The sequence below is a fragment of the Phlebotomus argentipes genome, unplaced genomic scaffold (assembly GCF_947086385.1).
Source record: "Phlebotomus argentipes unplaced genomic scaffold, Phlebotomus argentipes genome assembly scaffold_4, whole genome shotgun sequence".
In the NCBI taxonomy this organism is placed as follows: Eukaryota; Metazoa; Arthropoda; class Insecta; order Diptera; family Psychodidae; genus Phlebotomus; species Phlebotomus argentipes.
This window is the reverse complement of record NW_026776174.1, coordinates 6,187,478-6,199,874: the sequence shown is the minus strand read 5'-3', so window position 1 is coordinate 6,199,874 and position 12,397 is coordinate 6,187,478. Positions and strand designations below refer to the sequence as shown.

The 12,397-nt window shown below is 40.3% G+C and overlaps 3 protein-coding genes across 3 annotated transcripts; all 3 read right to left on the bottom strand.

Moving 5' to 3' along the window:
* Window positions 1-80: 80 nt before the first annotated feature.
* LOC132258117 (BCL2/adenovirus E1B 19 kDa protein-interacting protein 3) lies at window positions 81-9,230 on the bottom strand. The gene is made up of 5 exons (XM_059755237.1): window positions 8,702-9,230; window positions 2,374-2,654; window positions 1,242-1,312; window positions 1,033-1,182; window positions 81-968 (listed from the first exon to the last, which is right to left on the bottom strand). Exons 1-5 carry the CDS (start codon window positions 8,742-8,744, stop codon window positions 917-919), a joined length of 597 nt encoding a protein of 198 aa, XP_059611220.1. The 5' UTR covers window positions 8,745-9,230; the 3' UTR covers window positions 81-916.
* Window positions 9,231-9,339: 109 nt separating this feature from the next.
* LOC132258046 (uncharacterized) lies at window positions 9,340-10,823 on the bottom strand. Its single transcript, XM_059755149.1, has 3 exons — window positions 10,816-10,823; window positions 10,368-10,679; window positions 9,340-10,307 (listed from the first exon to the last, which is right to left on the bottom strand). The coding sequence occupies exons 1-3, from the start codon at window positions 10,821-10,823 to the stop codon at window positions 9,410-9,412; spliced, it is 1,218 nt and encodes a 405-aa protein (XP_059611132.1). The 3' UTR covers window positions 9,340-9,409.
* On the bottom strand, window positions 10,730-12,234 carry LOC132257897 (uncharacterized). The gene is made up of 2 exons (XM_059754951.1): window positions 11,791-12,234; window positions 10,730-11,735 (listed from the first exon to the last, which is right to left on the bottom strand). Exons 1-2 carry the CDS (start codon window positions 12,147-12,149, stop codon window positions 10,832-10,834), a joined length of 1,263 nt encoding a protein of 420 aa, XP_059610934.1. The 5' UTR covers window positions 12,150-12,234; the 3' UTR covers window positions 10,730-10,831.
* Between the last annotated feature and the right edge of the window lie 163 nt (window positions 12,235-12,397).

Sequence of the window (12,397 nt, the reverse complement as noted above, 5' to 3'; positions counted from 1 at the left end):
TTGCTAGAACATGTCACAACCGCGCGATGAAATTAAAATCTGCTGGGAATGAGAAAAATAACTCAAGAAACTACAAAAAATCATTTCACAGATATTTATTTCTTTCTCAATCTCAATATTTGTTATGCAATAGTGATTCTAATTTGCAAATTTAGAAGTTATTACATTATAAAAGAGAATGTTTTCTCTTGAATACACTAAATATATAAATATTTATATATTCTCTTCTTCATTTTTTTTATCCACTAAACATACTAAATTTCTCACTAAATTGAGTTTTGGATGTATTTTGAGGGATATTCATAGCAATATTTATCATCTTTAATCAGTAGTAAATCAGTGTATTATAAAAAATCCACTACAAAAAGTGATGCTCTTTAGGATCTAGTTTGGGATATTATATCTCTTCACATGAAAGACGCGTATAAAAGTACCAAAAATCAAGTCAAATCTACATGATTGTTCCACTTCTGCCGTCTATCACATTCATGAAAAATAAATTATTCCTCTTTTGCTTCAATTTCCGTCACTACATAAATTAGAAGGAAAGTGTAAAACATGAGCTACACAGGAAAATTTCCACCATAAAATCTCTAATCCAAATAGTTTTGCTTCTTATGATATTTTACTCACTGTTCCCATTAAATAGAATAGATTACACACTGTATTGGCAAAGAAGTCCTGCTCTTTTTTCACTTTCTAATCAGTTATTCAATATTCTTTTCTTTTTAATCATTTGCGGAAGAATCTTGCACAAAGCTCTTGAGAAAATGGACAGGAAAATGACCTCAATTCAAGTATCTCGTCTCTTGATATTACTTGTAAAAGGTAATTATGATGTATATCTTAATATTTTATGCTGCAAAAGTGTGTAAAAAATCGCCTTCACTGCTCAAATCTTATCCTCTTTCAGCGTTCATTCGATGGACACACGCGTGAGCAAAATTCCTCGTTTACTCAGCCACATTCTGCAGACAGAAAGGAACATTGAATTAAATTCAGTATTTGTGCGGAAAATTTCTGTGCACTCACCCAAATCCTGCTCCAAGGATTAGAGACAAGACATTCGTGAGCAAAAGGGAATACAGCACTTCTTTTGAGAACAGAGAATTTTTCCCGACGCGGGCCAAACGCACAGAATATCCTTGACTTCGTCTCTGCGGATGCTGAAATTTCCAGTCCCTGCAATTCAAGCAGCCCAGTTAAATCACGCTCTAGGTTCAATAATTGCAATAACTCACTTTGGCGGCTGTTGATCCGGTCGACTGCTCCACTCCCAGAACCAATCCTTATTCTGAGCAGAATCGCTTTCCTGCAAATGCATCAAAAGTGTGACCTTCAGTAAATCATTCAGTCAATATTTTCTCCATACACAAAGTCAAGCAAACAAATCTCTCCTCCAAATTTGGTATCAACAAGTCTTGTGTTGCAGATGCGATGATGATTTTATGACGCAAATCGAGAGCACACTTCGTGTTGAATTATTTGGTCAAATAGGGTAATTTCCACGGTGATTTTTTACACCTCCGCAGTTTCTTGTCTGCGTTCATGCGCATTTTCGTGTGTCTCGCGGAGGGAAAAGAACTCCCCGGAGGTTGAAGAGCTTCCCAGACGAACAGCCTTGAACCATTTGACTCCACGAAGGTCATGAACTGACGCCAACTCAAACCCAGCCAGTGTCTTTTGACCCGTTGAGTGTGTTTTTGCTGCACCGAGAAGCCACAAAAGACGGCAAAACCACAATTGAAACACACGTGCAATTTGATATGTTGCAGGAAAACCACAAAAGATACTGAATTTCGCGTAAACAACAGAGAAATGTTGTTTATCACTCAAAAGATGAGCCTTGGGTGCAACTAAAGTCTTGCTCTAGGCTAGAGCAGTATCGCATTTCTCACGTTAAGCTTCTATTGACTCACTAAAAGAGAATGGAATAAATTTAGCTACTGCGTCTCATTTCCAGAACGTAAATCCGATAAAATTAGATACATTTTGTACTTTCATGTGAAAAAAAAGTTGGGTCAATTAGCTTTAGATCTTGTTTAAATCAACGAGTTGAAGTGTCGTAAAAGTTACGTATTGACAAATGTGGAAAAACTCTTTTTCCTAATTCAGAAGAAAGGGATTTAAGCCAATTCCTTTCTCTCTATTGCTTGGATGATCAATCAAACTGCATCAAATCTTGCGATATCGTTCAAGGATAGTCACCAACATTTACGACTCTAATCTCTGCCGAGAACAATGTTCCAATGGGAGTTTTCCTCTGGTGACTTTCTACGCAATAACTCTCTAATGGGAAAAACAGACGCTCTCGCGCACGATAAGACGCAGATATCGCGCGGTGACGTGACTGCCTTCTCTCCCGCGACTCACCTTGACGGAGTTCCAGTAGTTGATGTACACCCCCTTCAGCTCGTCCATGCAGAGCTCTGTGTTGGGGCTGTTGGGCGGCGACTTGGGACTGCTGCGTGGCGTGTCACGCCTGGAGCCGGCCAAAGACACCACGCGGCTAGACTCCTTGGACTCGCGCTGTGCCTCACGCAGGAGTCTCAAGTACTCCTCGCCAGATGTGAAGGGCAGCGGCGTGACGCGCTCGGGACTGCGATGGCCAGAATTTGTGCCAGATCCATTTGAGTTCAGCTCAATCCATGATTCTGCAGAGAGACAGATTCGCTGTTATTTTGCGCCTCCTCCAGAAATACACACTTTCATTGATACATTGTGTAAACAAAGAGAAGCTAAAAATATTCCCTCGTGCACAGTAACTTGCTCATGTTTTGGATAAGTTTGTGTGATACACATCACATATTGATCAACATTAGAAGCATAAAATATTCATAATTGCTCCAAACATTCAGAGTTCATTGATTTCTACTGCAAATCAATCGATTTTCCCTCAAGTTCAAGTATGAAGCACAACGTAAAACCACATTTCACATCATATGATGTGAATTTTTGCATCATTAAATCATCCTCGTCTGAATATACTACATGTCATAACACTTCACACACCACTATTCCTTATCATAAAGTTCACTTTCTAAGCGCGAAGCCGCGTGAGAGAAAGATCGTGCGAGAGAAAGATTGAGGAAGTCATTTTCATCCTTCTTAATGTCTTAAATCACAGTGTAATTGCCTCTTTGCCGCAGAATTAAAAATATACACACATGAAATAATGCTCTTGCTGACCTTCTCTCGCTCGAGTGTCAACAATAAAGACTTTGGTGGACTGGAAAATATATTCTACACGTCTCTCTCTCTTCTCGCATTTCTTCACACAAGTCAGCAGCACAGCTGATAAACCAATTTATATACATATTCTCAATAAAGACTGTTTATAAATAAAAATCCGGTCTTAACAAGAAGACAAAGATTTTTCTTATAGATCAAAAGTTCATCAGTCATGAGAAAATGTCTCCATTGACCGTTTTCTCCTCCAAAGAAGATCAGAAAATTCACCATTTTTCACCATGATGTGTGTGAAAGAAGTGTGACGTTATTTAGTTTTACTTGCGCGCATTTGCTTGTTCAATGTCAATGCCAGTAAATGGAAGAACTGCGTTAATTTGCCTCTCCGCCGAAAATAGATAAAAATTTGTCCCATCTTTCCTTTGTCTCTCCAAAGCGCTAAATGGAGCGAAACAGAGTTTTAAATTGTTCCGTTGTTGATTTTTGCAATTTGTTGTGTTCTCCTCCTCACTCCCCATCGAATCTCAAGGAGATGAAGATAAGCAGTTTCACGATTCATTCTGCACTTCATTGTTCTTTCGCATTTCTTATCATTCACAATGGTGATTACTCATAGTTCGAGGCGACACACACTGTTTCCGCCAACAAGCCAGTGATGAATTTGAGAAAATGTGTGCGAAATGATGCGAAATAGTCTGTTTGGATGACGATGGTAACTGCGCTTAAGTGAAGCATTAAAATTAGATTAGTAAATCGTGCCACACTTCAGCATTCCGTCATCAAAAGCATCAAATTATAGAAAGACACGTTTCTTGGCGCGAGACAGAAGGGATTTTGTGATAAACTACGCAATATTCATAGATGATTGACCTTTGTTTGTCAATTGAATGCATTTCGTTGATGAAACAATCACACAAAACATACAATATTGTCCATTAGGTGATGAAAAGATGACAATAGATTACACGAGATTCAGTCCATATGGAAATTAGCTAGGAAATTTTCATTAAATGTAAATTTATACCACAGAATATGCGGTGAATTCTCACCTGCACACAGAATAAACTTGCAAAACAACCCCCAAAAATGCCAGCAGAATAAGCTTAACATGAATAAATGATCGCATAGTTCATTCACACGCGCCGCTGGTGTAAAATGGAGAAACATTCCTCGAATACTTAGTACGATTCTTGTAAATTAATGTTGCAGTATGAAATTGTGCGGGGAAAATTGCAGTTGTAAATTGGAATAACACAAATAGAAAATTTCAGAGCTTAAATCAAGGCTGAAGTTTGCAGTTGAAACATTAAACATTTTTTCCCACTGCCTAAATGCTTGAAGGTGGACTTGAAGAGGCGTCTCGGTATAAATTGTGTCACCAGAGAAGAATAATAATAGCCAGAAAGACGGGAAATGTAACGCTCAACCTTGAGATACACTCGTTTTGTGTTTCTTTGAGTTCCCCAAAAATTTTATATCATCGTGCGAATTTGATGTGACGGAAAGCCATCAACACACAGAGTGAAGAAACAGAGTGAAGAAATGAGAGTCAATCACCGACAAAATAGAAAACAAGATATATATGCGAAAATTCAGTGTTAATTTTAACCTATCAAGCTTGTTTATTTCACATAAGCCTCACTGTTTAGCCGCAATATCTCTAAGCAAATATGAAAACAAAGTGATCGGAAATGTTGATGCTGATTTCACTTCACATTAAGGAACTTAAGGAAGAATACACAAAATTTAAGGCGTATTTCTACGTTCATCTTTTTCTTATTACATTGAAATTTTTTATGCCACGTGTTGGTAAAGTATTTGTCCACTTTCCTATGTTTTTTGTTAGCAAACAGTCTGGAATAGACTATTCATAAGCAAGCTTTATGAACCGTTGAACCTTCCGGATAATGTGCTAATGATTGTAAAAACCATAATAACGTCTAATATTAAAGAATATAATATACAAAAAAATATTTGATCAGTTTTAAGAAACTTCATTGAATGTAGAATCAAACTATTATCACTAATTTTGATTTTTCTTTTAATTTTATAATGTGTTAAAATCACTAATTAAAAACACGTGTATAAAATAAGAGAAAAATCTTTTAATAAGTGAAGTGACAACATTTGTGACTAATTCCCGTCTAAAAATATCTTCTTCAGCAACGAAAAAGTTGTTTCATTTTGCAAATATCTTCAATGTTATCCCAGCAACGAGAAAGAAAAAAGACTCCAAGACATACTCAAAGATCAGTGAGAGAAGCCTGATAGAAAAAGAGAGACTTGAAACACACGCTTGTCTTTCTTCTCCTATTCAGGCGCAATTTAGTACAGCTCTCAGTCAATATTGTTCGGAGAGAACGTGACGGATTCCACGTACATTCCAGTGGATAACGCGAGAGATGACGAGATTGATGGGATTCTGTGACAAGGCACACAAACAAGCAAGAAAGGGGCTCAAAAAGGGGCTTTTCCCCTCACTAAAAAAGTATGAATTTGCAAATTAAATCGTACACAATAAGAAGTTTAGCATATTATGGAAATGATTGCTATTTTTGCCACCTTCTGACCTTTCTTTGATGAAAAACATACAGTTTGTGTGGTGCAGAAAAAAACCTAAACAAGGAAACACAACAAATCTCGCTCTTATCGAAAAAGACCCCAAATCAAATGTAATGTGATGAAATTTCGCCAAAAAGTGGCGGTGATTCAAGACATTCGAGTGGGTTTAATCACAAAGAAGATGTTTGCATTTGCTGTGTAATTTGTAAACGTGGACATGCGGTAAAAACTGCTGACTTTCCATTCCACACTAGCATATAAGTTTTAATGACTGCAAATTGTGTTATCACACAATATACTCGTATGCCTTTCGCCCTCAATAAATCATTATTTTCTCACTCTTTCAATTCTCCACTCGCCTTTATCAGTTTAAGCACTGTTTTTTCCATCCATATGAACATATTCAAAACAATGAGCCATTCTAATAAAGAGCAGCAAAACATTAGCAACTGAGCGCCGTGTGTATTCCATGCAAGAGACGCACAGCAAAACACTGTTTTTGCCTATCTTTCTACTGATTAGATCTCAATGGGAGGAAGTGAGAGACAATGAGACTCCCAAAGAAACACTGAGTCGTCAATTTGCAACAGTGAAACACTCAAGACGCCGTTCATCAATTGACTTTGCTAAATTTTAATTCAACAAATTGGAGCCACTGTCCCGAAATATACACCAGAAGCTGGCTTTTCTCTCCATCAGCGCGACATCATAGAATAAATAGCCAATTTCCTCACTCACTATACACACTCTTAATCAATTTAACTCATTCCAATCAGACAATTTTGCCTCCCCACGAGTCAGAGCGCGTCTCTCTTGCATTCATGAGTCAGTTGGAAGCACAGAAGGGCAGTGAATTCACATTCAAATCATACTCCCGACCATTGCATGCAACATTATCCACTTATTGTACTTCTTCACACCATCGCGAGGCTATTTTTAGCTCCCTTCTCTCTGACCAGATTAATGCGTGGTGTCGCGGCTATTTGATTTAGATGAGGGCAGAGAAGCACAATTTGAATTGCCCGAGAGACTTAGAATCACCATCCGTGTCCACCGCTCAATTGCATCCGCACAGAAAGAATGAGAAGCAAAACTGGGTTGATAGTTTCAGAGTCTCAGAAGGTGAAATGCAAGCAAACTTTCCAATTTTCTGCAATACCAACACACATTTTCCAGCTCTCGTGACGCGCTCAAGGGTTAGAGAGGGAATTTCGGATGTGGGCCACGGAAAAGGCTATCTAATCAGTGAATTTTTTCCCGCTATCGCGCGCCCAACATAATGACTTTTCCCATTAGTTTGCTTTACTTCACAATCAAATAATTTGTATACACAAAGAGATTCTCTTTTCGGCTCTCGAGAGTGCAATAAAATAAAAGCCCGCTGACTTTTTTTCTCCCTCTATATTTTGTGTAACAAGGTTAAAATGGATCATGCGGAACCTTTGCTAAATCATAACACTTTGTAGGTGTTTTGCAAATACACATCCACGCACACAAACATAGTGAGAAATCGTACATGAAAAGGCCACAAAATAGGGCAAAAAATGAAGAGATCTGTTGCATAAAACATTGCAATATTCTCTCTTTGATATTGAATCACAACATCTGAATATCGCGCACATCCCACACTGCAATCGCTCAGCACTGATTGTCAAAGGGACAATTTTATCACATCTCGCTTGATTATACGTTCGCGAGTAATGAATATCAATCACAACAGTGAAGATTGCGGCTTGTGTATGCATTTCAATAACAAAAAGTAACATGATAATTGCTTAATTGCAGATACATTTCAGTAAATAGAATTATTTGCTAAAGTGGCCTTCGCTCTGAAGATGATGCATAACAATGTTGATCATAATATTCGCAGTGTTTCACTCAATTTGTTTTTTGGCTTTATCAACATTCCGTGACCTTTAGCAGTGAATTCTTGAATGCATGCTTGTTGATTGCTAAAAATTCCAATCATTCAGGAAATATTAATATTCATCCTTCTTTCAACTATCAATTTATAGAAGTTTTAATAAAACTTCACTGGCTTTCAGTGTGTAGGTAAAGAAAATTTAAAGTAAATAGATGTAAATAATCGTGCGAAGATAATGAAAGTGTTGAAATATTAACGAATTTTATTTCACATAAACTCGTGTGATGCTATTTTCCGCTAAATGCATATTATTTGCACTGAAATATTCCCCATTATATGACAAAGTGCTAAAAGCCTTTCGCTTTTTAATTGCCCAAAACATCATCTGGTTTTTAAACTAAAGGAGGAAAAACATGAAGATAAATCTACTGCGAATTGAGGAGTTAAACGACTGAGGAGAGCAAATTGAAATTGGTAGTTTCTTGCCAGAAAATATCTCACTAAAAGCTCCACAATTTGCATTCGAGTCTCGCGTTTTTCATCTCCCCGTGAAAAATTATCGCGTAGATGCGTAGAGCAGTTGTGAATGAGCGGCGCGATTTATTGTCAATGCTCTCTCACTCTCGTGCTTGTAATTGCGCATAAAGTGTGTTTGTGACTCGCTGAAAATCGCGGAATTCTTCTTGTTTACGTGTTTCTGCCCATGGAGAAAAAATAATCCCACTGAGGAAAATAGATGATAATTCAATTGTCGGACCCACGAGAGGTGATAACATGTTTTTTTTCGCGCTTTTCCATGCCTTTCTTTGTTGTCTCGCGTGGTATTTGCATGTGTTTCTTGCTGAATTTCGCCACATAAAGCAGGATTTTGCTATGCATTATGGAAAGGTCGCAGCATTGGAGAGAAAATCCCCTCTCCTTTGCATTCCAGAGCTTCTCTGGATGGGTTTCTGGTGAGTGTTTCGCCTCAAGAGGCGAAGAATTTTTTTTGTCAACTCGAGAGCTTTGAGATATTGCTCAAGGCACTAATTGGGAATATGTGGCTAGAAAGGGGCACAGATAGTCATAATTGCTGAGTTCACCAACCTCCGAGAGACAAATCATCTCCCATTTTCGCTGGAGTTGCCATTTGGTACTTGTTGGCCAACGAGAAACTCCCTGCTAGCTTCCAACTCGCGAACTGCGCCGTCTTTTCACCAAATCTCCGTGTGTGCGTGTCCAGAAGATGCCTCTCCTCTGCTCTTCCAGTGGCCTCCGCGGTCTCCTGGAGCCCCTTTTGCTACGCACTACACTTCTCGACGCCCCCGCCTTGTTTCAGTCTCCACAGGCCCTCGAATGCAGATTTGCAGAGAAGAACAAAGAAGTTTCTCTCTCTCTTCTGTGATTTGTTTACAAAACAACTTCCGCGAAGTGCGTCTCTCGAGCCACAATCTTCACGTGGGAAAATCGCCTAAATGGGGTGACTTTTTCACACACAAGACTTCTCCACCGTGAGTCAACGTGTCAATATTCACTGAGTCACTGGAAAAATCGCCTTTTCCGCTGCCAAACTCTACAATATGCTCTCCAGTTGCGCAGCAGAAAAACAATGAACGGGAATGGCGGGTGCGACAAAAGCAATAGCATTCCCGCTGAGGGCGCTGGCGATGTTCGAAGAACACGCACGCGCCCTCTGGCGATGGAATTTCGTGCTGTGAGATTTGAAAAGTCCGTTAAATTGGTTCAATTTATATAATTTGAATGGACTTTCACCTGAGATATAAAAATAGGATAAAATGTTATTTCCAGGAATTTTCAATCCAGATACCCTCTCTCTGTGGCGTGCTTGAATATATTAGCCAGGCGAAGACGTCCTTCCTTCGTGCTGATTGGTTTCAGAACCCAAATTTCCTGCAGAGGAATCGCCTCATCACCCTGAATGGAGTCCAGATCGAAGGCGTCTGACTCTGGCATGATGGCAAAAGGCAAAGTCTCCATAGCCATACCAACGCCAGAGCGGGCGAATATTCTCATCTCCTCTTGAAAGGCGGCGTACGTGAAGATGTCTGCATTGGAGCCGAGATCTTCGATCATGCGACAGCAGCTGGAATGGTAGATTTTTAGGAGGTCGTCATAATGCTTCTCCCTAAGATCCTGGCTAGTGCAGGCGTAGATGAAGAAAGAGAGATCCATGGCCAATGTAGAGTATCTCAACAACTGGAAATCAATGATCTTCACGTCTACAGGAATTTTCTTCTCCGTTTCATACTTAACCAGAATGTTTGGAGCCCAACAATCTCCGTGACTGATCACTGACAAAGGACTCTTGGTGTGAGTGATGTCAGTGAGGAGGTCAAATAGATCATTATCTGTGAACTTCAGCACTTTCTCTTCGACCTCAGTTTCAGGATATTCCTTTTCGACAGCATCTCTGGCGACAAGTACTTGTGACTTCACAAAACCGTTGAGCCATGACTTGAAACGGGCAGTGTAATAAATCTCTTCAATTTTCCGTGCGAGTTCAGTGAATTCTTCGGGCTCTTGATCCTTCATGGCCAGAGAAACTCCATGAAATTTCCCCAGAGCTTTCAAAATGAGACTGCAGTGGGCAAAGTCTAGTCCATCATGTCGATCTGCGGACCTGAATCCGTACTTACTCAAGTCATCCAAAGCCACATAATCTTGATTCCCATCACAGAAGGATGAAAAACAACTGAAAAACAGAGAATCGTAGATTTTCTCTAAAAGAGCACAAAAAATTATAAAGGATCACTTTGGATATTCCGTGAAGGGATGCTCAGGATTTCTTCTAGCCTGGAAATGCTCAAACACCGGGACAATTTGTTCATAAAAAATTATCTCATTCCTGAAGAAATCGGCTGATCTGAACGTCTTTCTGCGTCCGATGTTTCTCGGCATGCCCTTGACCACAAAATTGAGACACTTGATTTCGCCGGAAGTGGAATTTTCTCCACTAAGTCGGAGTCTGTACACTTCACTCAGGTAGGAATCGCCCTTCTTCTCAAAGCCGTCAACAAATTCGTATTCTTTGAGCTGAAAATCACCCTCCTTCCGGAGGAAACCTCTTCAAGCGACATGATATTGTCAACTGGTTTCGTTACCGTCATTAACTACGATGAAGACGAGTATTGCGTTGCATTTATGTACCTTATAATTTTCAGCAAAAACTATATTATCTTACTATGCCGATAAAAAATTACATGTTCATTTTCGAGCTTAGTTGAGATACCCTCTCTCGGTAGCGTGCTTGAACATGTTGGCCAGACGAAGACGTCCTTCCTTCGTGGCGATGGGCTTAAGCACCCAAATGTTCTGCAGAGGAATCGCCTCGTCACCCTGAATGGAGTCCAGATCGAAGGCGTCCGACTCTGGCATGACGGAGAAGGGAATTGATTCCATTCCCATGCCCACACCAAAGCGCGCATACTTTCTCAGCTCCTCCTGGAAGGCGGCGTACGTGAAGATGTCTGCCTTGGAGCCGAGATCTTCGATCATGCGACAGCAGCTGGAATGGTAGATTTTCAGGAGGTCATCGTAGTGTTTCTCCCTGAGATCCTGACTCGTGCAGGAGTAGATGAAGAAGGACAGATCGATAACCAGACTGGCATGTCTCGTCAGCTGGTAATCTATTATCATCACTTCAACTGGAGTTCTCTTCCCTTCAGCTGTGCTGTACTTCATCAGCATGTTTGGAGCCCAGCAATCTCCGTGTCCAATCACTGACAAAGGACTCTTGGCGTGAGTGATGCCACTGAGAAGGTCATAGAGATCGCCTTCGGTGAATTTCAACATTTCCTCTTCGATCTTCGTTCCTGGATACTCCTTCCCTACAGCGTCTCTGCTGATGACAATTTGGGTTTTCTGGAATTCGCTGTACCAGGACTTCAAGCGAGGAGAATAGTAAGTCTCCTCAACCTTCTGGGCAATCTCGGCAAATTTTTCCGGCTCCTGGTCTTTCATGGCCAAAGAAACTCCATGGAATTTCCCCAGAGCTTCCATTATGAGACTGCAATGGGCAAAGTCCAATCCATCGTGTCGATCTGCTGATCCGAATCCGTACTTGCTTAAGTCATCCAAAGCGATGTAATCCTGATTCCCATCGCAAAAGGACGAAAAACATCTGAAAAGAAGAAAAAGTCAATGACTTTTCAAAAATTGCGTATTTTCAAGGTCACTTTGGGTAAGCCGCGAAGGGATTTTTCGGCTTTCTCTTAGCCTGGAACGCCTCAAACGCCGGAATGACGTTCTCATAGAAGGCAATCTCATTCCTGAAGAAGTCCGTTGATCTGTAGGTTTTCCTGCGTCCGATATTCTTCGGAAAGCCCTTGACAACAAGATTGAGGCTTTTTGACTCGCCGGAAGCGGGTTTTTCTCCGTCAACCCGAAGCCTATACACTTCACTCAGATATGATTCACCCTTGCTGCCGAAACCGGCGACAAATTCGAATCCTTTGAGCTGGAAATCGCCCTCCTTCCTGAGGATTTCCCTCAATTTCTCCTCAGTGAAGGCCGCGGAAACCACTTCGAGCGCCATTGTCAATAACCACGTCAGAACTGTTGTTCGCGTCTGACAAATCACTTCTTTTATATAAAAGCTTTCCAGCGGCGCTATCTTATCTGAACCATAAGTATACCGAAAGGCCTCTTCTCTCAAGTGGGCGAATTAAGCTAATTGGCAAAGCCAGGAAGAAACTCATGCCGTCCGTTAATATGATAAATTTATTACAGATCCTCCGTGGAAAAAATATACAGAACAATTGTAAAAATATCTTGCTTCATAGG

Bases quoted from the DNA above. Each gene is read 5' to 3' on its own strand.
- LOC132258117 (XM_059755237.1), bottom strand. From the start codon at position 8,744: ATGGCAACTCCAGCGAAAATGGGAGATGATTTGTCTCTCGGAG. The intron at 2,655-8,701 runs GTTGGTGAACTC...GTCTCTCTGCAG, and splicing joins AGATGATTTGTCTCTCGGAG to AATCATGGATTGAGCTGAAC. The intron at 969-1,032 runs GTGAGTGCACAG...TTCTGTCTGCAG, and splicing joins ATCCTTGGAGCAGGATTTGG to AATGTGGCTGAGTAAACGAG.
- LOC132258046 (XM_059755149.1), bottom strand. The intron at 10,308-10,367 runs GTGATCCTTTAT...TCTGTTTTTCAG, and splicing joins CCCTTCACGGAATATCCAAA to TTGTTTTTCATCCTTCTGTG.
- LOC132257897 (XM_059754951.1), bottom strand. From the start codon at position 12,149: ATGGCGCTCGAAGTGGTTTCCGCGGCCTTCACTGAGGAGAAATTGAGG. The intron at 11,736-11,790 runs GTGACCTTGAAA...TCTTCTTTTCAG, and splicing joins CCCTTCGCGGCTTACCCAAA to ATGTTTTTCGTCCTTTTGCG.